Source organism: Camelus bactrianus, chromosome 21, assembly GCF_048773025.1.
Source record: "Camelus bactrianus isolate YW-2024 breed Bactrian camel chromosome 21, ASM4877302v1, whole genome shotgun sequence".
Classification (NCBI taxonomy): Eukaryota; Metazoa; Chordata; class Mammalia; order Artiodactyla; family Camelidae; genus Camelus; species Camelus bactrianus.
In genome coordinates, this window is record NC_133559.1 from 11,642,501 (window position 1) to 11,668,736 (window position 26,236).

At 43.9% G+C, this 26,236-nt stretch overlaps 2 protein-coding genes across 7 annotated transcripts in view; one reads left to right on the top strand and one right to left on the bottom strand.

The window, feature by feature from the left end:
- LOC105069529 (T-lymphocyte surface antigen Ly-9) overlaps window positions 1-6,180 on the bottom strand; it is a 15,518-nt gene extending 9,338 nt beyond the window's left edge. The window contains 2 exon segments of the mRNA XM_010955652.3: window positions 1,106-1,218; window positions 6,152-6,180. Of these exon segments, the coding sequence (XP_010953954.2) occupies window positions 1,106-1,218; window positions 6,152-6,180 (142 nt within the window).
- Window positions 6,181-6,342: 162 nt separating this feature from the next.
- Window positions 6,343-25,462, top strand: LOC105069531 (T-lymphocyte surface antigen Ly-9). 6 transcript variants are annotated; one of them, XM_045517141.2, is made up of 11 exons: window positions 6,367-6,504; window positions 8,770-9,113; window positions 9,764-10,093; window positions 13,398-13,673; window positions 14,191-14,529; window positions 16,016-16,285; window positions 17,686-17,790; window positions 18,669-18,722; window positions 21,568-21,902; window positions 22,291-22,362; window positions 24,777-25,462. In XM_045517141.2, exons 2-11 carry the CDS (start codon window positions 9,092-9,094, stop codon window positions 24,843-24,845), a joined length of 1,872 nt encoding a protein of 623 aa, XP_045373097.2. In that variant the 5' UTR covers window positions 6,367-6,504; window positions 8,770-9,091; the 3' UTR covers window positions 24,846-25,462. The 6 variants fall into 6 exon arrangements, with proteins under 6 accessions (XP_010953956.2, XP_010953957.2, XP_010953958.2 ...); XM_010955654.3 differs by lacking the exon at window positions 8,770-9,113 and having other exon boundaries at window positions 6,343-6,504; XM_010955655.3 differs by lacking the exons at window positions 8,770-9,113; window positions 16,016-16,285 and having other exon boundaries at window positions 6,343-6,504.
- Window positions 25,463-26,236: the final 774 nt, after the last annotated feature.

A 26,236-nucleotide genomic window follows, 5' to 3' on the forward strand; every position in this document is an offset into this window, starting at 1 on the left:
ATGCCCTGGTGGCTAGTGAACTCCAAGGACCTGACCTGGGCACCACGGAGGAAGGAAAGCTCATGGATGTGCTTGCTCTGTGGGGGGATAGGAAAGTGGGGGCGAGGGGAACTTTCCAAGAATCTAACCTCTGGGTTTCAATTCTGTGACTTTGTTTGGGGACAATGTGGTTCTTGAATTTCCCTGTCACTGCTCAGTCCCACACCTGGGCTCCTCAGACTTCCATTTTCACAGATTACCAGCCATGTGTCAAAAGATGTCCCCTAATCTCTCTGAGCCTCAGTCCATCATCTGTAAAAGGGGCATAATACTATCTGCCTTATCTACATCACAAGATTGTCGTGGGGATCAGATTTGTTTTAATTCAAATAAAAGTTCTTTATAAATTGCCAAGTTTTAAACACATCTAAGGGATTCTATAGTGGGCTAGGAGACATCCTTAAGGCTGGGGTAGGGGCCACCTGAAGACAGGTGACTCAGATAATCAGTTCTACCTGGTTTCCCCCGAAGGAGAATGAAAGCCTGCAACTCTGGAGACCAAGAGCAGAACCTGGTTCCTCACCGTAGATTTCTCAAGAGCTCTATTCCCCAAGCCTATCCCCTGCCACCACTCAGGTCCTTGGGGGTGGAGTGAGCAGGAAAAACAAAGAGGGAGGGGAACAGCGGCAAGGTGCCAAGTTTGAGATCTCCTGCTGAAGTCATTTATGGGAAAGGAAAGTCAATTCACAATGAAAGTGACTGTCAGGGGCTGGCGGGAGAGGCAGGAAGGGGAAAGACATAGGGGATTGAAATGACAAGAGGCAGGTCCTGGAACTGGCTGTGGAGGATCCTCTATCTCATGGGCCCACCATCAGTCTCTCTGGGGACGTCCAGGCTCCTCGTGGCTCATTAGCAGAAGAAATATGAGGGTGAAAAGGACACAATCTGGGTTGTGTGGCCTGAGGTAACAGCACAAGCATCCTCCCACACACACCCACACATACATAACCACATACTTCTGGCTCTTAGGAAGGCAGCATTTTCAGCGAAAATTACCCATTGCTGGAGAAACCCAACATGTAGGCAGGTAGAGGTGCCTGGAAGATAGCAGCAAAGATAGACTTACCAGTAAGAAGACCAAGGAGGAGCAAGGACCACGGTAGAGAAAGGCCCATGATATTCACTAGCAGACTGGCCTGCCTGACGACAGCTGATGGACTGTGCAAATGTAGTGTCAGCCTTCAAGTGTTTCCTGTTTTTGGAGTTCACCACTTTAATCACATGTAACATTTGAGTCACAGGGTATGAAAATAAGGGGATGTGAAAGAAAGATGTGCGAGAGGCACCAGAATGAGTTATTTAAAGCCAAGGCTGACAATGCTTTAAACCCTCCCAAGGCGCCCCACCCCCTACAAGGTAAAGTCCAGGGTCACAGCCCTACTGGACAAAACCCTTCAGGATCTGCTGACTTCCTGCCAACCTCTTGGCCTCATGTTCTGTCACCAAGTCTCACATTCAGACTCCCCCACACACCTTATGATTTCTCACAGTTATAAATTGGCTCCTGCAGTTCAGCTTACTGGATTGCCAAATCCCTGCCACCTGCCTCACTTACCTCCCCCTACATCCTCCTATCCCCCACTAAAGTCATCACCACCTTGGGGAAGTCTTCTCTGAAACCCCAGGCTAGAACAGTGCCCTCTTCTGGGCCTCTCAGTTTCCCAGTCCTCACTTCTATGGTAACACTTACCCTGCTGTTCCATAAGTGTCTGCTTATCTGCACACTCTTCTCAGTGACTTCCAGCCTCCCTTGAGGGCAGTCCTACCGTTTTCATCTTTCAAGTCCCAGTGACCAGCTCAGTGTCAGCATACGGTGAGGGCTTAGTTCCTACATGCTTGGTGAGCACATGGGCAGATACTGAGTCAGCAGGCAGAGAAGAGCAAGCCCAGAATGGCCCAAGGACAGAAATGAGGAAAGCGCAGACTACCTGGAGTTCCTTGAGCACAGGAACAAGGCTGGAAGGGTCCAGGGGACAAGACCTTGGGGACCACCTCAACATCCAACCATGCAAGACTGGGTCACATATTATTTTGCTGTCTTGCCCTGTTGGTGGTACAGTTGAGGGAGTTGTGTCAAGAGTCCTGATGGCTCTGCAGGGCTATGCAGACTCTGCTGGCATCTCCATAAGGATGTGACGGTGACTAGTGTCTTCTATCAGCCCCCTGACTTCTCAGACTTTGACAATTATATGGAGGCCAGTTGCCCCGACACGACTTGAAGAGAATTCAGGTTGCTTCTAAGAAGGTCACCAACAACCTCCTATTGATCACACCCTTTGGACTTTGTCTTACATGACTGCTTGGTGGAATTTGACATTGGGGCCCTCCCTGCTTGAAATAGTCCCCTCTCTCGGACTCCAGGATGCTACTCTCACTAGGGTCTCCTTACTCATTTATTCAACACACGTGTGAGCTCCTGCCAGGTGCCAAAAAGGCACTGTGTTGTGACTGGGGATTCAAGGAAGAAAGAAAGTCTCTGTAAGCCTGTGGCTCACAGGCAAATGGGAAAGAAAATCATGTCAATAGAAAAATAAGGTGGCACTGATGGTTTAGTCTCAGGGTTGGTGCATGGGGTGGAGTCCTGCCTGCGCTGCTTGCTGGCCATGTGAGCTTAGCAAACTTCTTTCCAGCCAGTAAGACTTCCTCGTTATGTGAATAAAAAAAATATTCACAGGCCATTTGCTTTTAAGAATTCATATTCGGGGAGAGGGTATAGCTCAATGCATGCGCAGGGTCCTGGGTTCAACCCCCAGTGGAGCCATTAATAAACAAGTAAACAAACAAACAAACAAACCTGATTACCTCCCCACCTCCACCAAAAAAAAAAAAAAAGGAATTAATATTCAATTTACTAAAAAAATGCAAATTATAAAGCTGGGTCAGCCTTAATTCAGCTTACAAATCATATTATCAGGCAATTTTTAACAACCTATTTTAGGGGTTATTGATAACATTTGACTCATTTTATAAATTTATAAATTGATTCCTTTAAGCACTTCAAACCTCACTATTAAGTGTAATACATTTAATTTCCTTTTAAAGTATTTTAATCAGCAAATAAACTTTCCTAAATACTTAAAGAAGGCTTGTAAATCTAATACATTAAACTTGTAAGTATGGTTATTTTTAAGTTGTCTTAAAATATTCAATACTTCATATAAACTTAACAAGATTTCCAGTTAAAATCACAAATGTAAATCAATTACTTACTGACATAATTCAAATCAGAACCACAAAGTTAGCTATTCTTTTAATAATTTAAATTTCTCAAACAATGTGTATACTTAAACAAAAAATATTAGTTGATTTCTTGAATGTGTCTATTCTGAATTCCTTATCTTTCCAGGATTGAAAGACTCATAACTACGTATAAAACAATTATGTCATCTCAATCCCATCTCTTCCCTGGGGTACCTTCTCAACCAAGGAAGGTTGCCTAATGACCAGATATCACTGAGACATTAGCTGATGGGACCCACTGAGGTCTCTTTACTTGCTTTGTTCATGCCCTCTAAAAGGCCGAGCTCAAAGCCTGTGCCCCCTAGATTCAACTTGCAACCTATGGTATCACCTGATTCTTCTTTTTTCTGTAGCTACAGCAGTTGATTTTCTGTTGCATCTCTTTTAGCTCTTAAGACATTTAACACTCTTTCCATTTAGGTGTAAAAAGCATTGACCATGTCAAACCTCTATACTCTTCATAGTCTTCCAATCTTTAGGAGAATATATGTATTAAAACCCTACATAATATTAAAAGTAAAGTCCAGAAAGTCCAGCTGTGCAGTTGTGTAAAATACAGGATCATCTTAACTGCAACATCAGTGAAGGGCTGGTTAGGGGCTCATGGTGAATCTATGCAACTGAATTTGGCACTGTGGCTGCGGAATGTAAATTGCAGCCCAGCCTGGGGTTTGATGCTACCTGGGTGCAATGCATAGTAAATAGGTGCTTCTGGGGGCTGTGACTGGCTGAATTCCCAGGACAGTAGCAGGGATTCCAGACATTTTCTGGTCATTTGCACCCATTTGCTGGCCTGGTCCAAGGACACTGAACAACTAGAGATGTTGGGACCAACTTGCCTCCTCTCTGCTTCCCAACACTAGGTACCTTTGCATCCATAGCTCAATGAGAATATTAATCTTCCCTGTGTAAGGACAGGGGCTGGGTGAGTTCAGGACCCCATGTGCCAACTGTAGTCTACGGAAATTCACATTATTTTAGATTTTTACTGTATTTGATTGCTGTACTTAAATGATACTTCATTTGAATTCTAAGTATCACAAGACTGTGTCTACCTATGTTCACAAATTCAAAGAAGGTCCTTCCAGTGACATTTCCCTTGCTAAACCTCAGTTTCCTCATCTCTAAAATGGGAATAATAGGAGTATCAACCAAATAGGGTTGATTTGGGAATTAAAAGAGAAAACATATGTAAAGGTCCAAGCATGAAGCCTTACTCATTGTAATTACTCAACAAATGTTAATGATTATTTTTTATTATTATCAATATTTCTGAACCCTTTCCTCCCACCCAGATTGTCCCTGCTCTCCTGCTCTTACCTGGGCTCCTTAATAGCCCATTACCTGTCTCCTCATCTCAGTCTCATTCCTTCCATCTACCTTCCAATTTGCTGCTGGAGTAAGTTTCCTAGAGTCCTTGACTCATGCCCACTTTTGCTTTAAAACACCTGCTGAACTGTCATTGCCTTTAATCTGGTGTCTTAGTCCATTTGGACCACCATACCAAGAACACTATTGACTGGATGCCTTATAAATGACATAAATTTACTTCTCACAGTTCTAGAGGCTGGGAAGTGAGGATCGAGGCACCAGCAGATTTGGTGCCTGGTGAGAGCCTGCCTTCAGATTCACAGACAGCCATCTTCTCACTGTGAACCTCACATGGTGGAAGGGGCAAGGGAGCTCTCTGGGGTCTCTTGTATAAGGACACTAATCCCCTTCATGAGGGCTCTACCCTCTTGACCTCATCATCTTCCAAAGGTTCCACCTCCTAATACCATTGCATTTGGGATTAGACTTCATCATGTGAATATTGGGAAGATACAAACACTTAGTCCATACATAGCTCCTGGGTTATGAGACCCTTTATCTGAGCTGTGGTAAACTTTCCTGGCCCTGTGTCCTGCAACTCCAGATAGCCATGTTCTAGCCACAGGGCCAGGACTAGAGTGAGGCAGGAGAGGCTCCTAGAGCACAAATTTTAGCAGGCCTTCAGTCTCAAGACTGTGCAACATCAGCTCATGACCAGCTTCTGAAGAAGCTACAGTTTAACCAGCTATTGCACTATCAATTCTTTTTTAAAGAAATCAGTTTCCCAAGGCAAGATAAAGGGAATTATGCTGTCCGCAACCTCACTTCTCAACTCAGCCAATTCTACAACTGTCACTTGCAACATCCATCCCCAGTGCTTTTTCCAGATTAGTTAAAGTCTTTCTCTTGCACTGGCAGGAAGTCAATGCAAAGTGGCTTAAGCAAAATAGGGAGTTTATTGAAGCATTGTATCAGTTACCCATTACTGTGTAACAAATTACAAAATTTAGCAGCTTAAAACAACAAGAACTGATTATCTCAGTTTTTGTGGATCAGGAATCCAAGCACAGTGTAGCTGGGTGCCTCTGGCTCAGGGTCCCTCATTAAGCTACAGTCAAGATGTCATCCAGGACTGCAGTCATCTCAAGGCCCTCCGAGTGGAGGATCCACTCCCAGTTTCACTCTTGAGGCTCTTGGCAGACCTCAGGTTCTCATCGACTGTTGGCCAGAGACACCAGTTCTGTGCTGGGTGTTGACTGGAGGTTGGAGGCCTTCTTCATCTTGGGGACCTGCTGCTCAAAACTTAATACTTGGCTCCTTGCATAAGGTCAGGGAGGGGGAGGAGTATGCAGGAAGGGTGGAGAGAGAGAGCCCAAGGTGGAAGACATAGGCTTTCTGTAACTTAATTTCAGAAGTGACATCCCATTCCTTCTGCTGCATTCTACTCACTAGAAGCAAGTCAGTAAATCCATCCCACATGCAAGAAGAGGTGATCATACAAGGGCAGGAGATAGAGAGCTTTAAGGGGCATCTTTAGAGCCAAGTTTAGAACCCAAGTCACCTGAGGTTGAAGCAAGTGATGACTGACATCGGTTTGCAAATCCCGTGAAGCCTGTTAATAGACTTGAGACCTCTACCCAAGGCTAAGCATGTGGGAAGAATTTGTGGTGCTTGTGGTGCTGGGTATAAACAACTCTCCCTGGGACACACACACACACACATACACACACGATTGCGGAAGCTGTGGTAAGTACTTCCTCCTTCAGCCTGCAGTCTGCAAGTAGACCATCATGGTGGGCCCAAGGAGACATACAGATGGTTGGGCTCCACAGCTTCTGTCCAATAAACCACTGAAGAGTCATCCACACGTAGTCTCTCCTTTTCTACGGACCCCTCTCCTTGTCCTGCTCATGGGTAAGTCCACACTATGGCCACACCTCTTGCTACTGGTCTTCCTCTGAGGCTGGTCACATTTCTGCTGGGGATTCTAGTTGGTAAAATCAGGGAAACCCTCTCCTTTTGGTAATTATTCTGCAGGTTCCACCTTATTCTGAGCTGTGTGTGTGTGTGTGTGTGTGCACGTGTGTGTGTGCGCGTGCGCACGCACTGTCTCACAGACACGAATAGGTGATGTACTAACCCTTGTCTCAAGTAAGTCTGAGCTCAGAATGTCTTTCTCATCCCCAAGTTTTCCTCCTAAGAAATACTGAGTCATGAGTTTATTCCCTGTACAATGTGGATAAAACCCACAGAGAGACAGAGGGAAATCCGGCTGATGTCAAGTCACCTATCAATTTCCTGGGGAGAGAGAGGACTGTGGGAGCCTCTTTCTACATCCTGCCTTGTTTATCACATATCCTGGACTGTGGAGGCTTCACTGGGGATCTGGAGATGGTCTGGTGGCCTTGGGCTAGGTGGCCTCCATCTGAATATCCTTTCTCTTTGACATCCTACCTCCCCGCAAGGCCCAAGTCCTGCTAGTTTCTGGGAAATGTTTCCCAGCTATTTTCTGGGAAACACTTTTCTCCAGTGGGCACAGCTGACCCAGTACCCCTGGGAGGATCTCAGCCACCTGGGACTGTGGCACCTGCTGTCCCTCTGGGATCCTGCTTTCCCCAGGGATTCAGGGAGGATGGTCCGGGTAGCACTAGGGACCTGAGAGCAGTAGGGGTAGGGTGGGCAGTGAGGAGACCTCTAGAAAAATTCCTAGGTGCATATATGAGTAGGGAGAGCCTAGACCTCGGGGTTGAATTTTCGATCTGATCTCTCGTCATTTTCGATTTCATCTTCACTCACCATAAAAACACAGGAAGCAGCAGGGCTATTTATATCTACACCCAACTTGTTGGAGTGCTTCTTGGTTGTGTTGGATAGACCTGAAATTAGCCACATCCAATGATATCCAAGCTCCAGATGGTCAACACAGTGAATTTCAAGCAGTTCAGGGCAAAGAGGCATCTCCTTCTGTCAGATTCTACCAATTAGGGTGACCTCAAGCCTCACTCTTTTTGGTCTAGAAGGGAGTTTCCTCAATGTTTTTCCAAGGAGCTGCTTCAGGAACTTAGGAGGCAATGAAGTGAAAATTTCCAACATCTACTCCTCTTCCCCACAGCACCAGCTTAAGTGTCAGAAGTATTTGAAATTAAATCCTTGCTCCGTCTTTTATTAGGTGTGTGAGCCTCTATTTCTTAAGTGTAGAATGCAGTTAGTAAGATATGTCGTGTAAGACTGTTTCATAGATTAGAGATGATATACGTAAAGTACTTGGCACATAGTTGATGGAAGCTATGACTGTTACAATAATCACAGTTAAGTACATTATTCAGAAATTATTAATAACCGCTTATTAAAGAATGGACAATTCAGTTATCACAATCTCCGAACCCCCTTTTATTATTTATCAAATGATATGCAGTTCAAAATAAGATATCTGTTACCTGGGACTCCAGTCACTGTACAGGCAGCTACGTAGCACCGTTTGCTGCAACAGGACCTGACCTGTGGGGATCACATCCTGTTTCTCACACTGATAGCCTGTGAGGCTTTGTTTATTGCTGATGTGAGAAGACCTGAGCTCAAATGCACCCAGCCAAGACCTAGCACCGACTGGGATGCCAGGATTGGGTGGTCAGTGCTCTCAGCCTCCACACTCGGGGCATCTTGTACACAGAATCTAGGCTCTGCAACTGACCAACTCAGTCATCCCAGGCCAGTGGCTAAAACTCTCTAAATTTCAGCCCCTCATCTGAAAAACGGGGCTACTTATTAGACAATTTTGAGGATTAAATGAAGTGATTTCTACAAAGTGCCTAATATACACATGGCAATCATAAGCAGTGTCTTCTGGATGGGAAAAGCTCTCTTTCAGTCAACTTCAAACCAGCATCACACAACTCAGCTTCTGTCTTCTGAATCTGCCCCCAGCATCCACCTGAAATGAACTGACCCTGTCACATCCAGGGTCTCCAGTACTGAGTCCTCCCTAGCTGTCTCTCCCCAAGGTCCAAGTGCTCAGCTGATGGGGTTCTGGCCTGCACCAGCTGGACTGTCTCCTCTGCGTCCACATATTCTGTAAACCCTTTATGCTTTCAGAACACATTTCAACCTTTTCCCATCCCTCCAGGCTGTACTTTGGTTTCTCCTCTCTCTCTAACATCTTCTACGTATTTTTCCACCCAGAATCCCTGGTGTAGTCTGGGTCCGGAGCCCACCTGATTTGGTCTAGCTTTCCAGAGCACTCTCTAGAGCCTCAGAAGCCCTGGAATCTGGGAATTCAGGCTGGGGCCAACCAGCAGACACTCACAGGGCCTCTACAAGGGAGTAAAGCTGCTGTGGCCAGATGTCAGGCTTCTGGAAGCCTTGGGAACAATGTTTATCAGCGATCTGAGACTTTCCTGAGATGAAGAAATCAGGAGCTGAATCAATGCCTACTACCTCCAACCCCAAAACTTGTTCCTAAGGACAGACCAGATTTCCCTGGCCAAGTCAAAGTCAGTCTGAGATGCCCTGGACAATGAGGAAAGGTAAAATGAGACAGAGGTGAGAGATGCTCCTGTTGTTCCCAACATTTAATTAGGAAAATTCTCAAACATACAGAAAACTTGAAAGAATTTTGCAATGAACACTCATACACCTTCCCTCTCGGTTCTACCATTGGTATTTTACTTGTTTTTTCACACACCTATTCATCTGTCCACCCCGTTAGCCATCCATGAATCCATTTTATTTTTAAAAAGATGCTCCATTTTTACTTCATTTTACTTCTTTAGGATTTACTGCAACTTATTTTTATTTAATCTCTACCATATTCCTGAAGGAAGATGGAACAGGTGTGAACATTTCCATCTTGTAGATGAGTAAACTAATTCTCAGGGAAATTCAGAAATTCATCCAAAGTCACAATGCTAATTTCCCTGTTGGAACAGCAACCTATAAAGTCTGTTTTACTGATTATTGTAGCTACATTTGAGGGAGCGAATGTTTGGTAAACGAATGAATGAACAAATGAATGAATACATTTTCTAGACAATGGGTCTAGAGAAAGAAGGGCCAGAATCTTGTCTCATTTCTCAACATCTGGTATTTACTCCCAATATGTGTTTATTGAATGAATAAATGAAGGCTGGCTTAAGGAGTCCAGCTGCTCCTCCAAGTCCCTCTTCTGTCTTTGCAGGGCTAGGAGCTTCTGGAAAGGACTCAGCCCCAGCTGTGGTGAAAGGCATTCTAGGGGGTTCGGTAACTTTCTCCCTGGACATTTCAACAGACACAGAGATTGAGCATATCACCTGGAGTGGTCCCCAAGGATCTTTTGCTTTAGCATTCCCAAAAGGAGTTATTGTCTTTACGGACAGAAGCTACCAGGGCCGAGTAAATATCTTCACCCAGAACAATTCTTTGTCTATCAATAAGCTGACTGTGAAAGATGCAGGATCCTACCAAGCCCAGATAAACCAAGTGAGTTCTAATGTCACCAGAAATGAGGAATTCACTCTGCACATCTATGGTGAGTTCCGGAGAGCACCTGTGTGTTTTGACATTTAATTTTTAAAAGCTGTGTGTTTTCCTCTCCAGGAATTTCTCTTTCTCGGACAAAGAGAACTATCACATTGGCCATTCTCACCCAGTTCCATAAATGCAGGTGTCAAGGGTGAAAAGATAGCCAAAATGTGTTGAAAAGTCATTTGTATACTCTCTTCTGCAACTCTCTGTTAACCATCTGTATTAGCTTTCTAGGGTTGCCATAACAAAACACCACCGACTGAGTGGATTAAACAACAGAAATTTACTTTCTCACAATTCTAGAGTGTAGAAGTCCAAGGTCAAAATGTCAGCAAGTTTGATTTCTTCTGAGGCCTTGCTCCTTGGCTTGCAGATGGCTGCTTTCTTAATATGTCCTCCTTGATCGTCCCTCTGTCTGTCTTGTTTGTGTCTTAATCTTCTCTTTTATAAGGACACCAGTCATACTGGATTAAGGCCCACACTAACAACCCCATTTCAACTTAATTATCTCTTTAAAAGCTCTGTCTCCCACTACAGTCACATTCTGAGGTACTAGGGATTATGACTTCAACATATGAATTTGGGGGAGACATGATTCAGCCCATAAAACTCTGCCTCTGGCCCCCCAAAACACATGTCCTTCTCACATGCAAAATAGATTCAGCCCCAAAAGTCTTAATCCATTCCATCTTTAAGTCCAAAATCTTATTTAAATATCACCTAAATCATGTGTAAGTGAGACTTGAGGTATAAATCATCCCGAGGCAAAATTCCTGTCCAGTTGTGAACCTGTGATCAGACAAGTTACCTGCTTGTATGATAAAAGGAGGCATAAGACATTTGCATTCCCAAAGTGAGAAATCAGAAAGAAGAAAGGGGCCACAAATCTCAAACAAGTCTAAAATCTATCAGGGCAAATTCCATTAGATTTTAAAGTTCAAGAATAATCTTCTTTGGCTCTATTATCTATCCTCCAGGCCCACTGGGGTGGCAGCTCCACCTCGTTAAACGCTGGCCCTGAGCAGCAGCCCTGCCCCATGGAACCAAGGAGGAAACCATTCCACCAACTTCCCTTGGGCTGGGCCCTCTAGGCCGTGCCCTCTAGGCCCATGGTGGCCTTGGCAGCCTTGTCGACCTCTGTCTGAACTGACTTTGGGGTTATTCTTCCCTTTTCTTGAAGGGTAAGGCATAGTCTCAGCTGGATAGCTCTATCGGCTCATCCCATGGAATCCCAAAAGTCTTACAGTCTTCCTTCACTTTGTGCCATCTTGTCCATCTGTCCAGGCTGTCAGAATTTCTATTGAAATGGTTGATTGGATCCATGAATCACACCAGGATCTTCTCAGCCAACGTTGTCATACCCTCAGTGTTCTCTCCAGACACAAATTCTCATTTTTTGCAGTATAGATAGGCTGAGAATTTTCCAAATCTTAAAAATTCTGGTTTCTTCTTGCTTAACAATTCCTTCCTCATCTTACCTCTCTTCTCCCATATTTTACTACAAGCAGAAGGAGAAGACTGGCAAAGCCCACAACACTTTGTTTAGGAATTTCCTTAGCTAAACACCCAGTTCATCACTTAAATGTTCTACTTTCTACAAGACACTAGAACACATTTGTATAAGTTCTTTGCCACATTATAATAAGTATTACCTTTCCTCCAATAACATATTTTCCACTCTCAGCTGATACCTCACCAGAAACACCTTTAATGTTTATCTTTCTACCAACATTAGGTTAATGATAATATATGTGTATCTCTGAGATAATAGAAGCTTTCTCTACAGCTCTCTTCTTTCTGAGCACTTACCAGAATCACCTTGAACATCCATATTTCTATGAACAGTCTCTTGAAGACTGTAAAGGCTTTTTCTAACATATGACTTAAACCCTTCCAGCCTCTGTCCATTAACCAGTTCCAAAGCCATTTGCACATTTTGGGGTACTTCTTGCAGCAGCACCCTAGTTCTGGTGCCAGAATCTGTACTGGCTGGCTAGGGCTGCTGTAACAAAACAGTAGAGACTGAGTAACTTAAACAGCGGAGGTTTGTTTTCTCACAAGCCCGGAGGCTGGTCTAGGTGTCAGCAGGTTTCGTTTCTTCTGAGGCCTCTTTCTTTGGCTTGCGCATGGCCACCTTCTTCCTCTAAGTCCTCAGATCCTTAGGTTGTCTGTTTGTCTGCATTGTCTGTGTCTTAATCTCCTCTTCTTAAAAGGACACCAGTCATATCAGATTAGAGACCATCTTAATGATCCTATTTTAACTTAATTACCTCTATTTACAAATATAGTCCTACATTCAAATACAATCACATTCTGAGGTACTGAGGGTTAGGATTTCAACACATGAAGTTTGAGAGGACACAGTTCAGCCTATGACACCATTTTCTATCAGGTCATTTGACCTTTTTTAATTGATTTTTGGGTACTCTGTATATTAAGGAAGTGGAATTCTATGCAACTAACAGAAATAGAATGAATTGGCTTAATATGTACTAACATACAACAATTTCCAATATACACTATTAAAAATTTTAAAGGCTCAGGACAGTATGTATAGTGTGCTATCACATATGTGTCTATAACTAGAATCTCTCTGGAAAGATCAACAAGAAACCCACAATAGTTATGGTCTTCAGGAACAATAATTCTTGGGGAGAGGAAATGAGTGGCTGGGGACAAGAAAGCTTAGCTTTTTGTGTGTATGACCTTTTGTATCATTGCCAATTCAATTTTATGTATGTCTTGCCTATCCAAAAAAAAAAAGAAAGTAAACTTACACACACACACACACACACACACACTGAACAGAAGAGACAGAACAAAAGGGAAGGAAAGCACCAGGAAGAAGATCTGGAAGCACAATGGGTCCTAAATTTAGACCAAAAGGCCAGGGCAACTCAAATTCTAGAAACAGACGTTCCAACTCCCCAGTGTTTGAGACTGGTTCATTCATTCACTTATTTACCAAACATTTATGAGTGCCTTTCATGGGCCAGGCGGGTGTTAGATGTTCAGACACAGGCCCTGTCCTCAAGGATTTCACAAACTGGTGGGGGAGAGAGAGACATAATCAGATTACTGTTATGTTGAGTCATGGTGATAATACCCAGAGAGGATACTGCAGAAGCACAGAGGAGAGGCACTCAACCCAGCCTGCTATAAAATAAAAGAAAACATCCCACTGGAACAGATAATGCTGGCCTTTCCCTTCTGCCCCCAGCTTCTGTACCATCACCACCTTTTTCTCTTAGCTCTGTCCTATTAGGAAAGGGATCTGAGTAGCTTCCCCGTTGCCTTTATCCCTGCAGAGCAGCTGCAGGAACCTCAAGTCACCGTGAAGTCTATGACCGTGTCTGAGAATGCCTCCTGTAACATCACCCTGATATGCTCCATGGAGCGGGCAGGGGAAGATGTTCTGTACAGCTGGACCTCGAGGGACCCCCATGCTTCTGAATCCTGGGGGGGCTCCACTCTCACTATCTCTTGGTTGCCCTGTGACCCAGACCTGTCAATCACCTGCACAGCCAAGAACCCGGTCAGCCAGAGCAGCTCCCGTCCCATCCACACCTGGCAGTTCTGTACAGGTAACTGGCTCCATGTAGGCTTTCCAGGGGATTCCAGAGACAGTCTGAGCCACTATAGAGTCTAAATCCCAGGATTCTGGCAAGACACAAGTGAGGTAGGTAGGCAAGAAAATAGACATGAAAATCCTTTCTTCTCTACCTTCAGGAGCCTGAGACAGACTGACAGGGGACTTGGGAACTCCCAGGGCGCTGTGCAATTCTAACGGTAGAGAAAGGGAGGGAAAAAAAGTGTGGATGCAGAAATCCAGATTGTCCTTTGCCTGGGTAGGGATGTCTCCTACGGTCTCCTCAGAAGGGCAGAGAGGGCAGGGGAGGCCTGGGTATGCTATAGGCAGAGCCAAGTGCATGCCTGTGCATGACAAGTGGTCATGGGAAATCAGCGGGGATGCCTCATCAGAGAAAGGGAGAAGGGACCTGGGCAGGAGGATCTATGGGGCTATTGTCCCCTTCAGGCAGGCTGAGGGTTAAGGGAGCAGGGCCAGTGGCTGAAGCTGCAATGTCTCATCTCTGACTGCAGATCTAGGAGCCTCCAGAGGAGGACCAATGGGGGAGACAGTGGCAGGGATCCTGGGAGAGTCCATCACCCTGCCCCTAGCACTCCAGGACAGTCAGGATATAGAAAAAGTTGTCTGGATGTTTAACACAACTATTATCAGCAAAAAGCGGGGACAAGAAGCAACAGTCAATCAGCTCATTAAGTTCAAGGATCCCGATAAGAACACGATGCAGATCTCCAGCCAGGACTACTCCCTGAAGATTGGCCAGCTGAAGATGGAGGATGCTGGCCCCTACCACGCCTATGTGTGCTCAAACTCCAGAATTATCAGCACTGAACGTATCATCCTGCTCATCTACCGTAAGTTTCTGAATAGAGCGCCCATCGTTAGACTTCTTCCCTGAAAGATTTCTCCTCTTTGCAGCTTCTCCCACCTACCTCCTCCCTCAGGCCTCTCCTCCTACAAAATCCCTCAGACCACTAGGACAGCTACTCAGTTCACACCAGTCAATTTACAGGAGGAAAATACAACCAGCAGCTGGGTAGAATTTCCCAGCCCACATCCCCCTTCTTCTAGGCTTCCAGTTAAGCCTCAACCATCCATCTTTTGGTACTTGCCCCATCCTCCTGCATTGATCACCAGGTGAGACCAAGACCTCTCCAACCTACATTTTTATAGAACATTATCATTTTGCTTAAGGGCAGAAATGGCTGGCATAAAATCAGAGAGGACTGAGGAGAAAGCCTTTAGTGTCCAAAGACTTTGTGACCTTCAAGAGTTTAGAGAACTATTCAGCTTCCCTGAGTGTGGGAATAGAACTCACAGTCTTCCCCCTCAGCCCTGGGCCACACGGGAGCTTGGCTGGACAGTTTGTATAATTTCTGTTTGCCAGCTTCTCCACCTGTATCATTCAGACGTGGTCAACTTGTCCCCTACTTGGTGTCTCAGTGGTACCCATGGTCCTCTTAAAATATGCAAGCTCAGATCTACTGTGATTTACATATCAAATAACCAAGAGGTAGATCAAGTAAAAATAATATTAAATTGGGAACAAAGGGTGCCAGACTTACACTGCTTTTAAAATTGTTAACACTTATTGAGCTCTTACTTGTGTCAGTGCTGTGCTCACGTCTTCAAATTCCTCACTTCATGTGAGTAAATAAATTAGATGATGAGACCTCAAAATGTAAGTCTTGAAGGACCTCAGGGCATGTAGAAGCATTGTGCTTATTTCTTTTGGAGGGGTAATTAGGTTTTTTATTTATGCATTTATTTATTTTAATGGAAACACTGGGGATTGAACCCAGGACTCTGTGCATGCTAAGCACGCGCTCTGCAACTAAGCTATACCCTCCCCTGCTTTGTGGTTCTTTGTGTTGATGGGTTTACTTCTTCACAGTATACTGTATAGAATGATGTGATATCTTTTTTCACTTTTCATTAACTCTTTTATTTCACATCCGGGCCTCAAGAGCCCAAAGAGAGGGGAGAAGGTATAGCTCAGTGGCTAGAGTGTGTGCTTAGCATGCATGAGCTCCTGGGTTCAATCTCCAGTATCTCCATTAAAATAAATAAGTGAATAGATAAACTTAATTACTTCCCCCCAAAACAAAAACAAACAAAAATTAATTAAAAACTTAAAAAAGCCCAAAGAGATACAGGATGTGTCTGAGACTTCATAGCTATCAAGGGAAAGGCCTGGTATACTCCCAGAGGCAACTTCCCAGCCCTAAGGCAGTGTCAACACACAACTTCATGAATATACATTTTGAACGTGTGAAGACATGGTGACTGCCCAGTGGGCAGGCCTGACTCCAGATCCCATCTGCCTTTCTCCTCACACAGGGAGGCTGAAAAAGCCAAAAGTCACCTTTAGCCTCTGGCCCACAGAGGCCAGCATCTGCAGGGTCAGCCTGACATGCTCAGTGGAAGACAGTGGACACAACGTGACATACAGTTGGACCCCCCTGCAGAAAGAAGCTGTCCTGTCCCAAGGAGGATCTCACCTCAACATCTCCTGGAGAAGTGGAGAAAACCACCCCAACTTCACATGCACAGCCAGCAACCCTGTTAGCAACAGTTCCCGGCAGTTTCTTTCTGGGAACATCTGTCCAGGTTGCTCTCCATCTTTGTTTAGCCAGACCTCAGAGCCTTGGGTCCTCAGATCCAAGAGTTTTCATTCTGAAGGGTTCTCTATGAAGTGCAGTGAGGGAGTTGAGCAAGTCTTTTAGAGCAGCGTATTCCAATAGAAATATAATGGAAGCCACATATGTAATTTCAATTTTAATAACCATATTAGAAAAAAGCAAAAAGAAACATGTAAAATGAATTTTAATGATATATTTTATTTAACCCACTATATCCAAAATATGATCATTTCAACACATACTCAATACAAAGAATTATTCATGAGATAATTTACATTTCAGTTTATACTAAGTCTTTGAAATCCCATATGTGCTTTATACTCATAGCACATCTCAATTCAGACGCTAAATTTGCACAGGAAGTAGTTGATCTGTATTCTGATTTCATACAAGTAACAGTTGAAAAAATACGTTTACATCCAAGTTGTTCCAAATATACTTACCAGTTTTTCATTAAGGAATTGAGTAGCTGTTTTTTAATTTAAATTTCAATTAATTAAAATTAAAATGACAATTTAATTTCTCAGTCACACCACATTTCAAGGGCTCATGCACGGCCTGTGGCTACCTTATTGGGCAGCACAACGTTGGAGGTTTGTAGGAAAGAGTTGGTGACAAGTTGATATGGGAAGGCATGCAGACTACAAAAGAACGTGGGCTGTGTGAGGGGGAGCTAGAAAGAAAGTCCTAGTGGCTCCTACTAGACGTCAAGCACTATTGTAGTCCTTGTGTGCCTTCGCACAATCAAGCTTCACAACAATCTTATGCAGCAGAGATTCTTAGTATTCTCCATTACACAGATAAAGAAACTGAGACTCAGAAAGGGTAAGAGACCTTCCCAAGGTCACACAGCAGAAGCAAGATTGGAACCTTTAGTACTCTATTCTGCTCTTCCCTGGAGGGAAGTAGAAAAAAAAGGAAGGTCTACCCAGGATGTGACAACTCTGGGTCAGGCTGTGCCTTGTAAATGGATTTAGAACCCTGATCAGTAGGAATCTGGACTAGTCTTGAGCCTAGAACTTCCCTTACACCATTTATAGAGAAGGGCAGTGTAGCGTGATGGATACAGATATGTAGGATCGGCAGCCTGCATTTAAATCCCAGTTTAGGTACTTAGAATTCTGTGACCTTGGGAAGCCATAAACCACTCCACCCAAGGGCAGTGTCTGCCTTCTGTACTGCTATAACGTCTTGCCTAGAATATGACTGTCCAATAAATAGTTGTAGATTGAACGAATGAAAAGGAATACTTCCTACAATAGCATGGAATTTAAAGAGTCAGGTAGGATGGCCATTATGTTCTGCCCACTGTTTGCTCCAACTCCCTTGTTATTATTTATACTGAAATCACTCATTGCCTCTTCACAGGGCCTCAGAGAAGTACAAAGCTTTGGATTGGGTTCTCCCTGTTGGTTTTCATTGTTCTGTGCTTTGGGATCTCCGGCTGGTACTTTTGGAAGCAAAAGAGACGAGGTGGGTTTCTGAGATTGATGACATCTGCCGGCGCTGGGCCATTTCCCTGGGACCTTTGGAGGCTTCCTTGTCCTCTCATAATCCCTTCCAACCCCTTCCCACCCAATACTGCATTTCTTCTCAGCTTGAGGGAGGAGTGATTTATTATTCGGGGGCTCACATAAGCAATCTGTGGGGAAGGAAGGGAGAGAGCTGGCCTAGAGATAAATGTCACTGGCACTTAAAAGTCACCAGAACTCTCCATGCCTCATCCTGATTTTTCCCTTTCAGCCAGCTTGTCTCTCTCTTACTGCAGGCAGCGGCAGGGCAGGAATGTACCAAAACACAACCACTGTTAGCTCCAGACTCACACATACTAGTAGTTCTGACTCGAGGAAGGGAACAAAGATGTTTCCCTCCAACTCCAATCTGAGAAATCTCAAGAATATCTCTGATTGGCCCCGCACTGTCATGTGACTATTGCCTGGGCAAGGGGATGAGCTTTGTGATTGGCAGCTCCTTCTGGAATGTCAGTATTGAAGTGAGAATGAAGTAGTTCCCAGAAAGAACAGAGTGGTTAGAACACATAAGGTCCCTGGAAGAATTACTGTAAGCCAGTAAACCGAGCTGGTGAGTGGCTACCACAGAGAGGACAGAGCTCTCCCTTCCAGAGGTATGGCAGGAAGCTCCAGAGCCTTCTCCTCAAACGACGGTGACCCTAGACTCTGGCCATCCTTTCACATGGGCTTGTACTCACATCAGGGCTCACCCTCTTCCCTAAAGCCTTTTCCCTGTCTATGTCCTCAGAATCTCTCCCCGTCTCCTTTGATTCTTAGATTCGGAGACTCTCTTTCTCCTCACAGCCCTGTTGATAACCCTTCTCAAACTTGGCTTCTCAGGTTCGGCCCCAGACTTCAGTTCCAGCCAAGCTGAGGCCCCAGCTGACATACCAGGTAATATATCACCAGTGACACAGGCTAATGGGCCAGTGGGCCAGATGAAAGTTTCAGAGCATGACTACCCAAAGTGTGGTCTGCATGTGTGACCAGCAGCATGGGCATTCCCCAAGAGCTGGTTAGAAATGCAAATCTTGGGCACCACTCCAGAGTACTGAATGCAAATCTGCGTTTTAACAAGATCTGCAGGTGAATCACATGTCTATTAAATTTTGAGAAGCAATGTGCTAAGTGATGGTGGTTTGGAGAACAAAAGCCACAACCAGGAGGTCAAGATAGTAACCAGAGTTAGGAGACACAGACTGTCCTCTGAGGTCTCTAGGATTCCTCAGGCATTGACTGTCATCACTTGGATGTGGCCCATGATGAGAATGGGATTATTGTCTCCACTCCCAAGAATGAAGAAACAAAGGTCAGATAGAATAGAAAATCTGTGGCAGAAGCAAAATTAAAACTTAATTGAAATAAAAACCCATGAGACTGTCTAGACACCTATTACCTGAGTATTACTGAGGCAGCAGTTTTCCAATTTTTAAAAAAGCTAAGGAATGCTTTTTTCAAACAAAATATTGTGCAACACCTCAATAGCACAATGCATGTAAAAGTGGAGCTGCTCTGATGAGTGTTGGGTGGAGAGTTGAGATGCCTGCACCTTACTCTCTCACTCCCAAATCTCAGTGTCCTAAATTACCACCGTGAACTCTGGAGCTCTGGAGTACTAAGGAACCCCCAAATTCTGGCCACTCAGACAAATCCTGCTTTAAAAAACCTGTGTCACCTCTCATGGAGGAGATCTCCCCAAAGAAATGGAATAGAAGGAGGGACTGTTTGGGGGAGCCAGGACCTCAAGTAATCCAACAGTGTAGTCTTTTCTCGGGGGAAAGTGTAACCAAGAAAAAGGGGGCAAGAAATGGAAATGAGGCTGGACTGTGGAGATTCCCATCAGCTTCCTCTTCAGAGCTGGCAAGACAGACCCTGGTCTCCTCCAGCCTGAACCCTCCTTCCTTGGCACCCTGGGAAGAGGAGGAGGAGTAAAAAAGTGTTGAGGACACCACTGTCATCCCTGCACCTCCCTCGTCCCTCAGCACCTTTTCTCAGTGCCCAAGGCCTTCTTCCTTAATTTCTCCACTCCGTCTCCAAAGTTTCCTTTTGTCTAAAGACTCTGCTGCTGTCTGAGTTCATGCTGTCACCAATTTTCTTGTTTTATTGAATAGGTTCTTTCTTTAATTAAAAAGTCATATATTCAGAAGGTATAATTTAAATAAATTAAGGTATAAATTAAGAGTAAATCTCCTTCTAAATCCCAATCTCCAAGTCTCTCCCTGAAGAGACTTCCACTGTTAAGATATATGAAGATATATGCATGTCTAAATCCTTTCAGATCATTTTAATGCATTTACAGACCATGTATACACACACACACACACACACACACACACACACACACACACACACACTTCTTTTGATTATACATATGGGAGCAATCTATAACATTTTTCTGAACTTGCTTTTTTAAAATGACTTTTAATTTAAATTTTTTTTAAAAAATCAGTCTTTTGGGGGTAGGTAATTAGGCATTTATTTATTTATTTATTTATTTAATGGAGGTACTGGGGATTGAACCCAGGACCTCATGCATGCTAAGCACATGCTCTATCACTAAGCTATACCCTCCCTCTGCAAACTTACTTTTTTTAACTTAACAGTAGATCCTAGTAATATTAGCATATGCAGACTAAGACTCACTTCCATTTATTCCATTCTGCACATGTACCTTAATTTATTTAACAATCCTTATTAACAGACATACTCATTCCTATAACTTCTTCCCTAAAATATTATAACTGTTTCCTAACTGACCATTCCCTCTCCAGAGTTTCTCCTTTCTATCCTTTCTGCTCCCTCTTTGCAAAGCTTAACTCTGACTACTCGAAAACCATCAATGGTTCCTCATGGGCTTTATCTGTTCAAGATAACCTAGTGGTCAGGTATATGAATTCTAAGGTCAAACAATCCTATGTCCCAATCCTAGCTCTCCTCCTTTTTAGTTATCTTGGGCAGTTCAGTCTCTAAGCTTCAGTTTCCTTACTTTGCAAAATGAGGGCACCAGCCTCTCAGAGTTGCTATGAGGACTGCATGGGGCAATACCCACAGTGTGCACTCAGTAGGTGGTAAGCACTATTATCACTCAGCATTGAACCAGGCCACCCTGTATCTACTCCCCGCCCCCCACACACACACAAAGCCCACAGAGGGCAGTATTGAGTAGTGATTAAGAACATCAGGGACCAAACTACATATCTTCAAATCCTGGCCCTCCCACTTACTTGGGCAAATACTTAACCTTCATATGTTCCAGTTTCCTCATCTGCAAAACATAAATAAAGATAGTTATTGTCTATGCTGCATGGGTTTTATGCAGATTAAATGAATTTATTCATGAAAAACATTTAGAACATTGCCTGACACATAGTAGGTCCTTAATCCTGTGACCTCTAGCTAGACAGTGTACTCCTTTGAGACCAGGTCTAATTTACCTTTGTGTTTCCCCAGAGTACTTGTCATGGCACTTAGGATGGTTTATTCATTGGGGCCAGTTCTGCCCACTGACAGTTGCTGAGTCCATCACATGTCATGCCCGATGAATGAATAAGTGAATGCTTGAAAGAAAGGAGGAAGGGAGAGTAGAATGGAGCCTCCTGAGGGGACAGGAAAACAGCCTCTCCTTCAGTTCTCTAGGCCTTATCTGGGGTAGGAGTCAGAGCAGCTTGGACCCTTGCACAGAGCAAGAGAGAGGTGAGGGCTGGCACACTTTTTACCAACCCTGCACAATGTGTTCCAGAGCCAACCGCCAGCCACACAGGATACATCAAGCTCTCCCATGGGCATGAGAAGTTGAACACTTGCACTACGACTGCCAGGCAACAGCCTAGGCACATCTCCAAAGGCTGCTCTGACAGCAGTGGAACAACTGTGGAGGACAAGGAGAGGACAGAGATGGGCCAGCCTGTCAATGGAAAAGATCAAACGTGTGACTTATTCACTCAGAAAAATGCTGAACATGACTCAGACTCTGAGGGGCAGGCAGAGTATGATCTTGTCACTCCAGGTGACATGGCACCTGCACTAGTGGCTGAAGGGGAAACGATGTATACACAGGTCTTCCTTAACTTAACGGTGAGCTCTTTGGATCAGTATACCTTCCCTCCCCCACTTCCTTCTAGACAATCCTGTATCCTGGATGACTAACCCTTCCAAACTGGGGGCCAGGGGCTGGGGGCCAGGACCAGTGGCACATGGGTGGAGAACTGTGACTCTCTCCATGCTTACCAACCTTGGAGTCCCTTGGAATGAAGGAACTCATCCTTCAACTCCCATTCTTGAGCCATAATTGAGGGAGGTGTTGTGAAACCAGAGGTGCTATCTCCACTGCACTAAGGCAGTTCCCACCTTCTGTGTGAAACCAGAACCTGGTGGGGTGGTCCTTCTCCCCAAGGGTTGAGAGTGAAACTCTGGAAAGCTCTCATTTGGGGATTATGGATAACCTGGTGTTGGTCTGTTTCAGGGAAAGACCCCCATTCCTCAGGAGAAAGAGAGCTCAGCCACAATCTACTGCTCTGTACAGAAACCTCAGATGGTGAGAACAATTTTCTTTGTATCCTAAGGCCCACAGAGTGTGGAAGTATTACCCAGATCATTTTAACTGAATGTCCTAGATTCCCACAGCATGGAGTTTAAGTTCCGTTCACTGTGCACCTCCGGACACACTCTATGGTCAGTATTGAAACAAATATTTCTCATTCACATCTATGTGGCTGAAGGCTGAACATTTCCAATTAACTTAATGATATCTTATATTGATTAATCTTAACACTGACCAGAATGAGAATGTGTAAACCCAAACACTGTATGATCCATGTATGTTTTTAAATCTGTTTCTAATCCATCAAAAAGGCAACTTTTCAAAACAATTGGAAATTAGCCAACAGTCTAATATCAAGATTTTTTGGAAAAATGTGCTATTAACTACAATACATTGATTTCATTATAGTGTTAAAAGACATCTTAAGCTTAGAATTTCCCATTAATAATAATAATAATAATAACTACTTTTACATAAAGTTTTACAGTTTACAAAACAATGACAAACATATTCCCATCTGATCCTTATAACACCTCTACAGTGTGCCATCATCCAAATTTTATAGTCAAAGAAGCTAAGATTCAGGAAATTAATTTTGCTTAAGTTCACACAGATAGTAGTTGGAGATTCAGTATTAAAAACCACAAAGTGTTTTAAAATAATCCTGAAAAATCTTAAACCATTAACTTTGCTCTGAATCTAGTTGTCCACTCCACTTTAATTTTCCTGAAAACATTGGGTCCATTCATACTTTTGCTTTCAAGTCTCCCCCCGAATTCCCTCTTTGTAATATGTTCAAACAAGATTAAAAGAAAAAAAGACAAAAACAAACAAACAAAAACCTCTCAAAGTTTTTCTATTATGCTACTTCTCTGTGATTGATGAATCAGTCAGTAGATATTTATTGAACACCTTTGTTTGCCCAGAACTGGGCTAAGTGCTATGGGGATTTAGATATTTTTAAGACACCATCTTTGACCTTGAAGATTTGTTCTCTATCCTTTTTTGGAGGAGGGTTGGAGCTGATCCAGTCACCTAGAAGAGAGAAAGTACTCCACATGACCACTTATTACATGTCCAATTCTCAAGGGTTTTTCAGGCATTGGAAATGGTAGATAGCACTGCACTGAGGTAGACAGGAGAGACTTCATGAAAAACACAACTGGGGTTGGACTTTAAAAAATGGATAGAATTTCTCAGTAAACACTTGTGCAGGAGAGGAGGGTACAGGTCAGTGGTAGAGTGCATACCTAGCATGCATTAGGTCCTGGATTCAATCCCCAGTACCTCCACTAAAAAAATAAATAAACCTAATTACCTCTGCCCTGAAGAAATTTTTTTAATTAAAAACAAACAAAAACAAAAAACTTGTGCAGATACTCAGTTCAGTTCAACCATCATGGGTTTATGTCCTGATTACTAGAGCACGGCATAATGCCTAGCCGTCTAGGAACTTTATCTGTATTCTTCACTGCTTCTCAAAGCTGCTTGGGCCTGGCCCTTTGTATTTGGGTCAATACTGGTCACTCTTAAAGCCATGGACATCAGTCCCTGTTCTGAGTTTCAGAATGGCAATGAGTTCCCCCTTGTCTGGGTCAGTTCTGCCTGGCTCCTAACCACCCTAGGCGCTTAAGACGGGGGAAACACTCTCACCCACGGTGTAAGTGGAAATCAGCGCATTTGCTCAGCCAAGCTCTCGACAGTTTATCCTTTACCTTTGGGATTTTCAGGACCAGGAATCCTGGTTCCAGGGCTCCTAAAGCCATTATTTCCCACTTGATCAGGAAATTCTGAAACCTACTTTAGTTATTATTTCTCTGACGTGTGTCTCTGCACAATATCTCAAAGACGGTTTGTGCTACTCCCAAGCTATTGCTGGTACCTAACTTCCCCTCCTCTCTGCATCAGCTCAGGTCTCATCTGCTCTTTACAGCCTTCCCTGAACACTCCCAGACAAGGGATCCTCAGAATCCTTGGAACATGGAGGTCTAATGGGCTGGATCATTACCTTGGAACATAACCTCTATCACCTGAATTATATTTATATAAATGTTTGTATTTTTCTCTAGCTAAGGTAGAGATTGGGATCATTAGACTGTAGCTTCTTGAAAGCAAGGCCTTTTATTGTCATTTTTGTTACCCTCAATTTGCTGCTCTGAACTGTCTTATGTCTCCCTTTCAGAGAGCCCAGCTCATGGTCCTCACCATAAGGGGATTCTCCATAAATGCTTGTCATCAGCTTAGTTAATTGCTCTGTCCCTGGGCCAGTCCATATGACTTTACTTTCTATAGAAGGGACCAATCATAGCCTGATCTCACCTTCTTCTCTCTCACCAGCACAGGGCCAAAGAAAACCGGTGCCTTCTAAGCTTTATTAATCATATTCTTGTGTGTCTTTCGGCTCACAGGCGGGTCCACTTCCACAACAGAATGATCCCGAGTCTCCTGAAATTCCTACCTATGAAAATCTCACCTGAAAAGAACAGCAGTTGCCTCCTTTCTCCGCTGGACTTCATAGAGCCTGCGGCTCCTGCAAACTGAAGCACTTCAGTATTTTCTTTAGTGTCTCAGTGATGCCTGGATTTGACCCTCCCTGTTCCTCTCACGCCCGGTGATTTCCCAAGCACAATAACAGATCAGACACAGACTCTTGCTTGGAGTCTCCTGGCTGTTTGTCTCCTTGCAGGCTCATACTGTTTCCTCCTCTCTGCTCAGATGCACACCTCAAAACTCTGCCAAGAGAATCTGGACCTTTGCATTGTCTGCTAAACTGCTGCTAAGATAAATCTAACAGGTGGTTTCACTTATGGACACAACGATTTAGATGAAATCATGTCCTGTAGGATTTTTCAAAATAAAAGGCTAGAAATAACCTTAATGTTCATTTAATAGGAATCTAGTTAAATGCATGAAAGTATACCCATGCAATGGCAAAACCTGCCAATTTTGCAAAGAAAGGAAAGACTAATATGTGCTAATATAGAAAGAGCTCTAGGATAAATTGTTGAATGGCAAGAACAAAGCCCAGGACAGTGTGTAGGATATGGTACCAGCTGGATAAAAAAAGAAATAAATAGCTAGATGTCTATGTGAATAGAGAAAATTTCTGAAAGGAGATACAAAAAAATCAGTGACTGCCTCTGGGGAGGGAACTGGGTTGTTGGGTTTGTTGGTCTTTTGGATTTTGGTTTTTTTAATGCATGCTTTTTTATACTGCTAGATTTTTTTTTAACCATGTGTATCACTCTTTTGATATATTTTTTAAGTGCTTAAAATGCCTCTTCTGTATAAGCTTCCCATATTTACCCAAAAGAATTTCCTTCCTTATTGTCAGGTCTGGCTGCAGAACAGCCATAGTAACTCTCTTCTCCTCCAAAGTGTGGCCTCCGCCCTGTCCCCCTGCCAGTCAGTTGCACTGCCCTTGACTTACATTCACAACACTCTTATGTGCATTTGTGTAACTCATGCTTTGCAGCCCATTATGGCTTTTAATGCTGGGCTTCTGCTGTCATGCTCTCCTGCACATGGTCCATGGAGTCGCGATGTCTTCTGTGACCTGCAGTGGGTACTCCTGGGAGCCAGGCAGTGCTTCGTACACAGCAGGAGCTTAGTTACTGCTTGTTCATTGGCTGGTCGTTGCCTGGATAGTATCTTTCTAAGGCATTATCTCAGAAGCTCAGCAAACACACGGGATGATGATGATGTACTTTATTACACTCCAGAATAGAGGTTCCCAAAAGGCCCTGGGCACATAGGGTCTCCTTAGCTCCTTAAATAAATCTGGCCAGTTCAAGATCCACACATCTCAGGACACATGAACGGTCAGCATCTACAACGCCCACCATCTCCCATTCCCTCTGCTCACCAG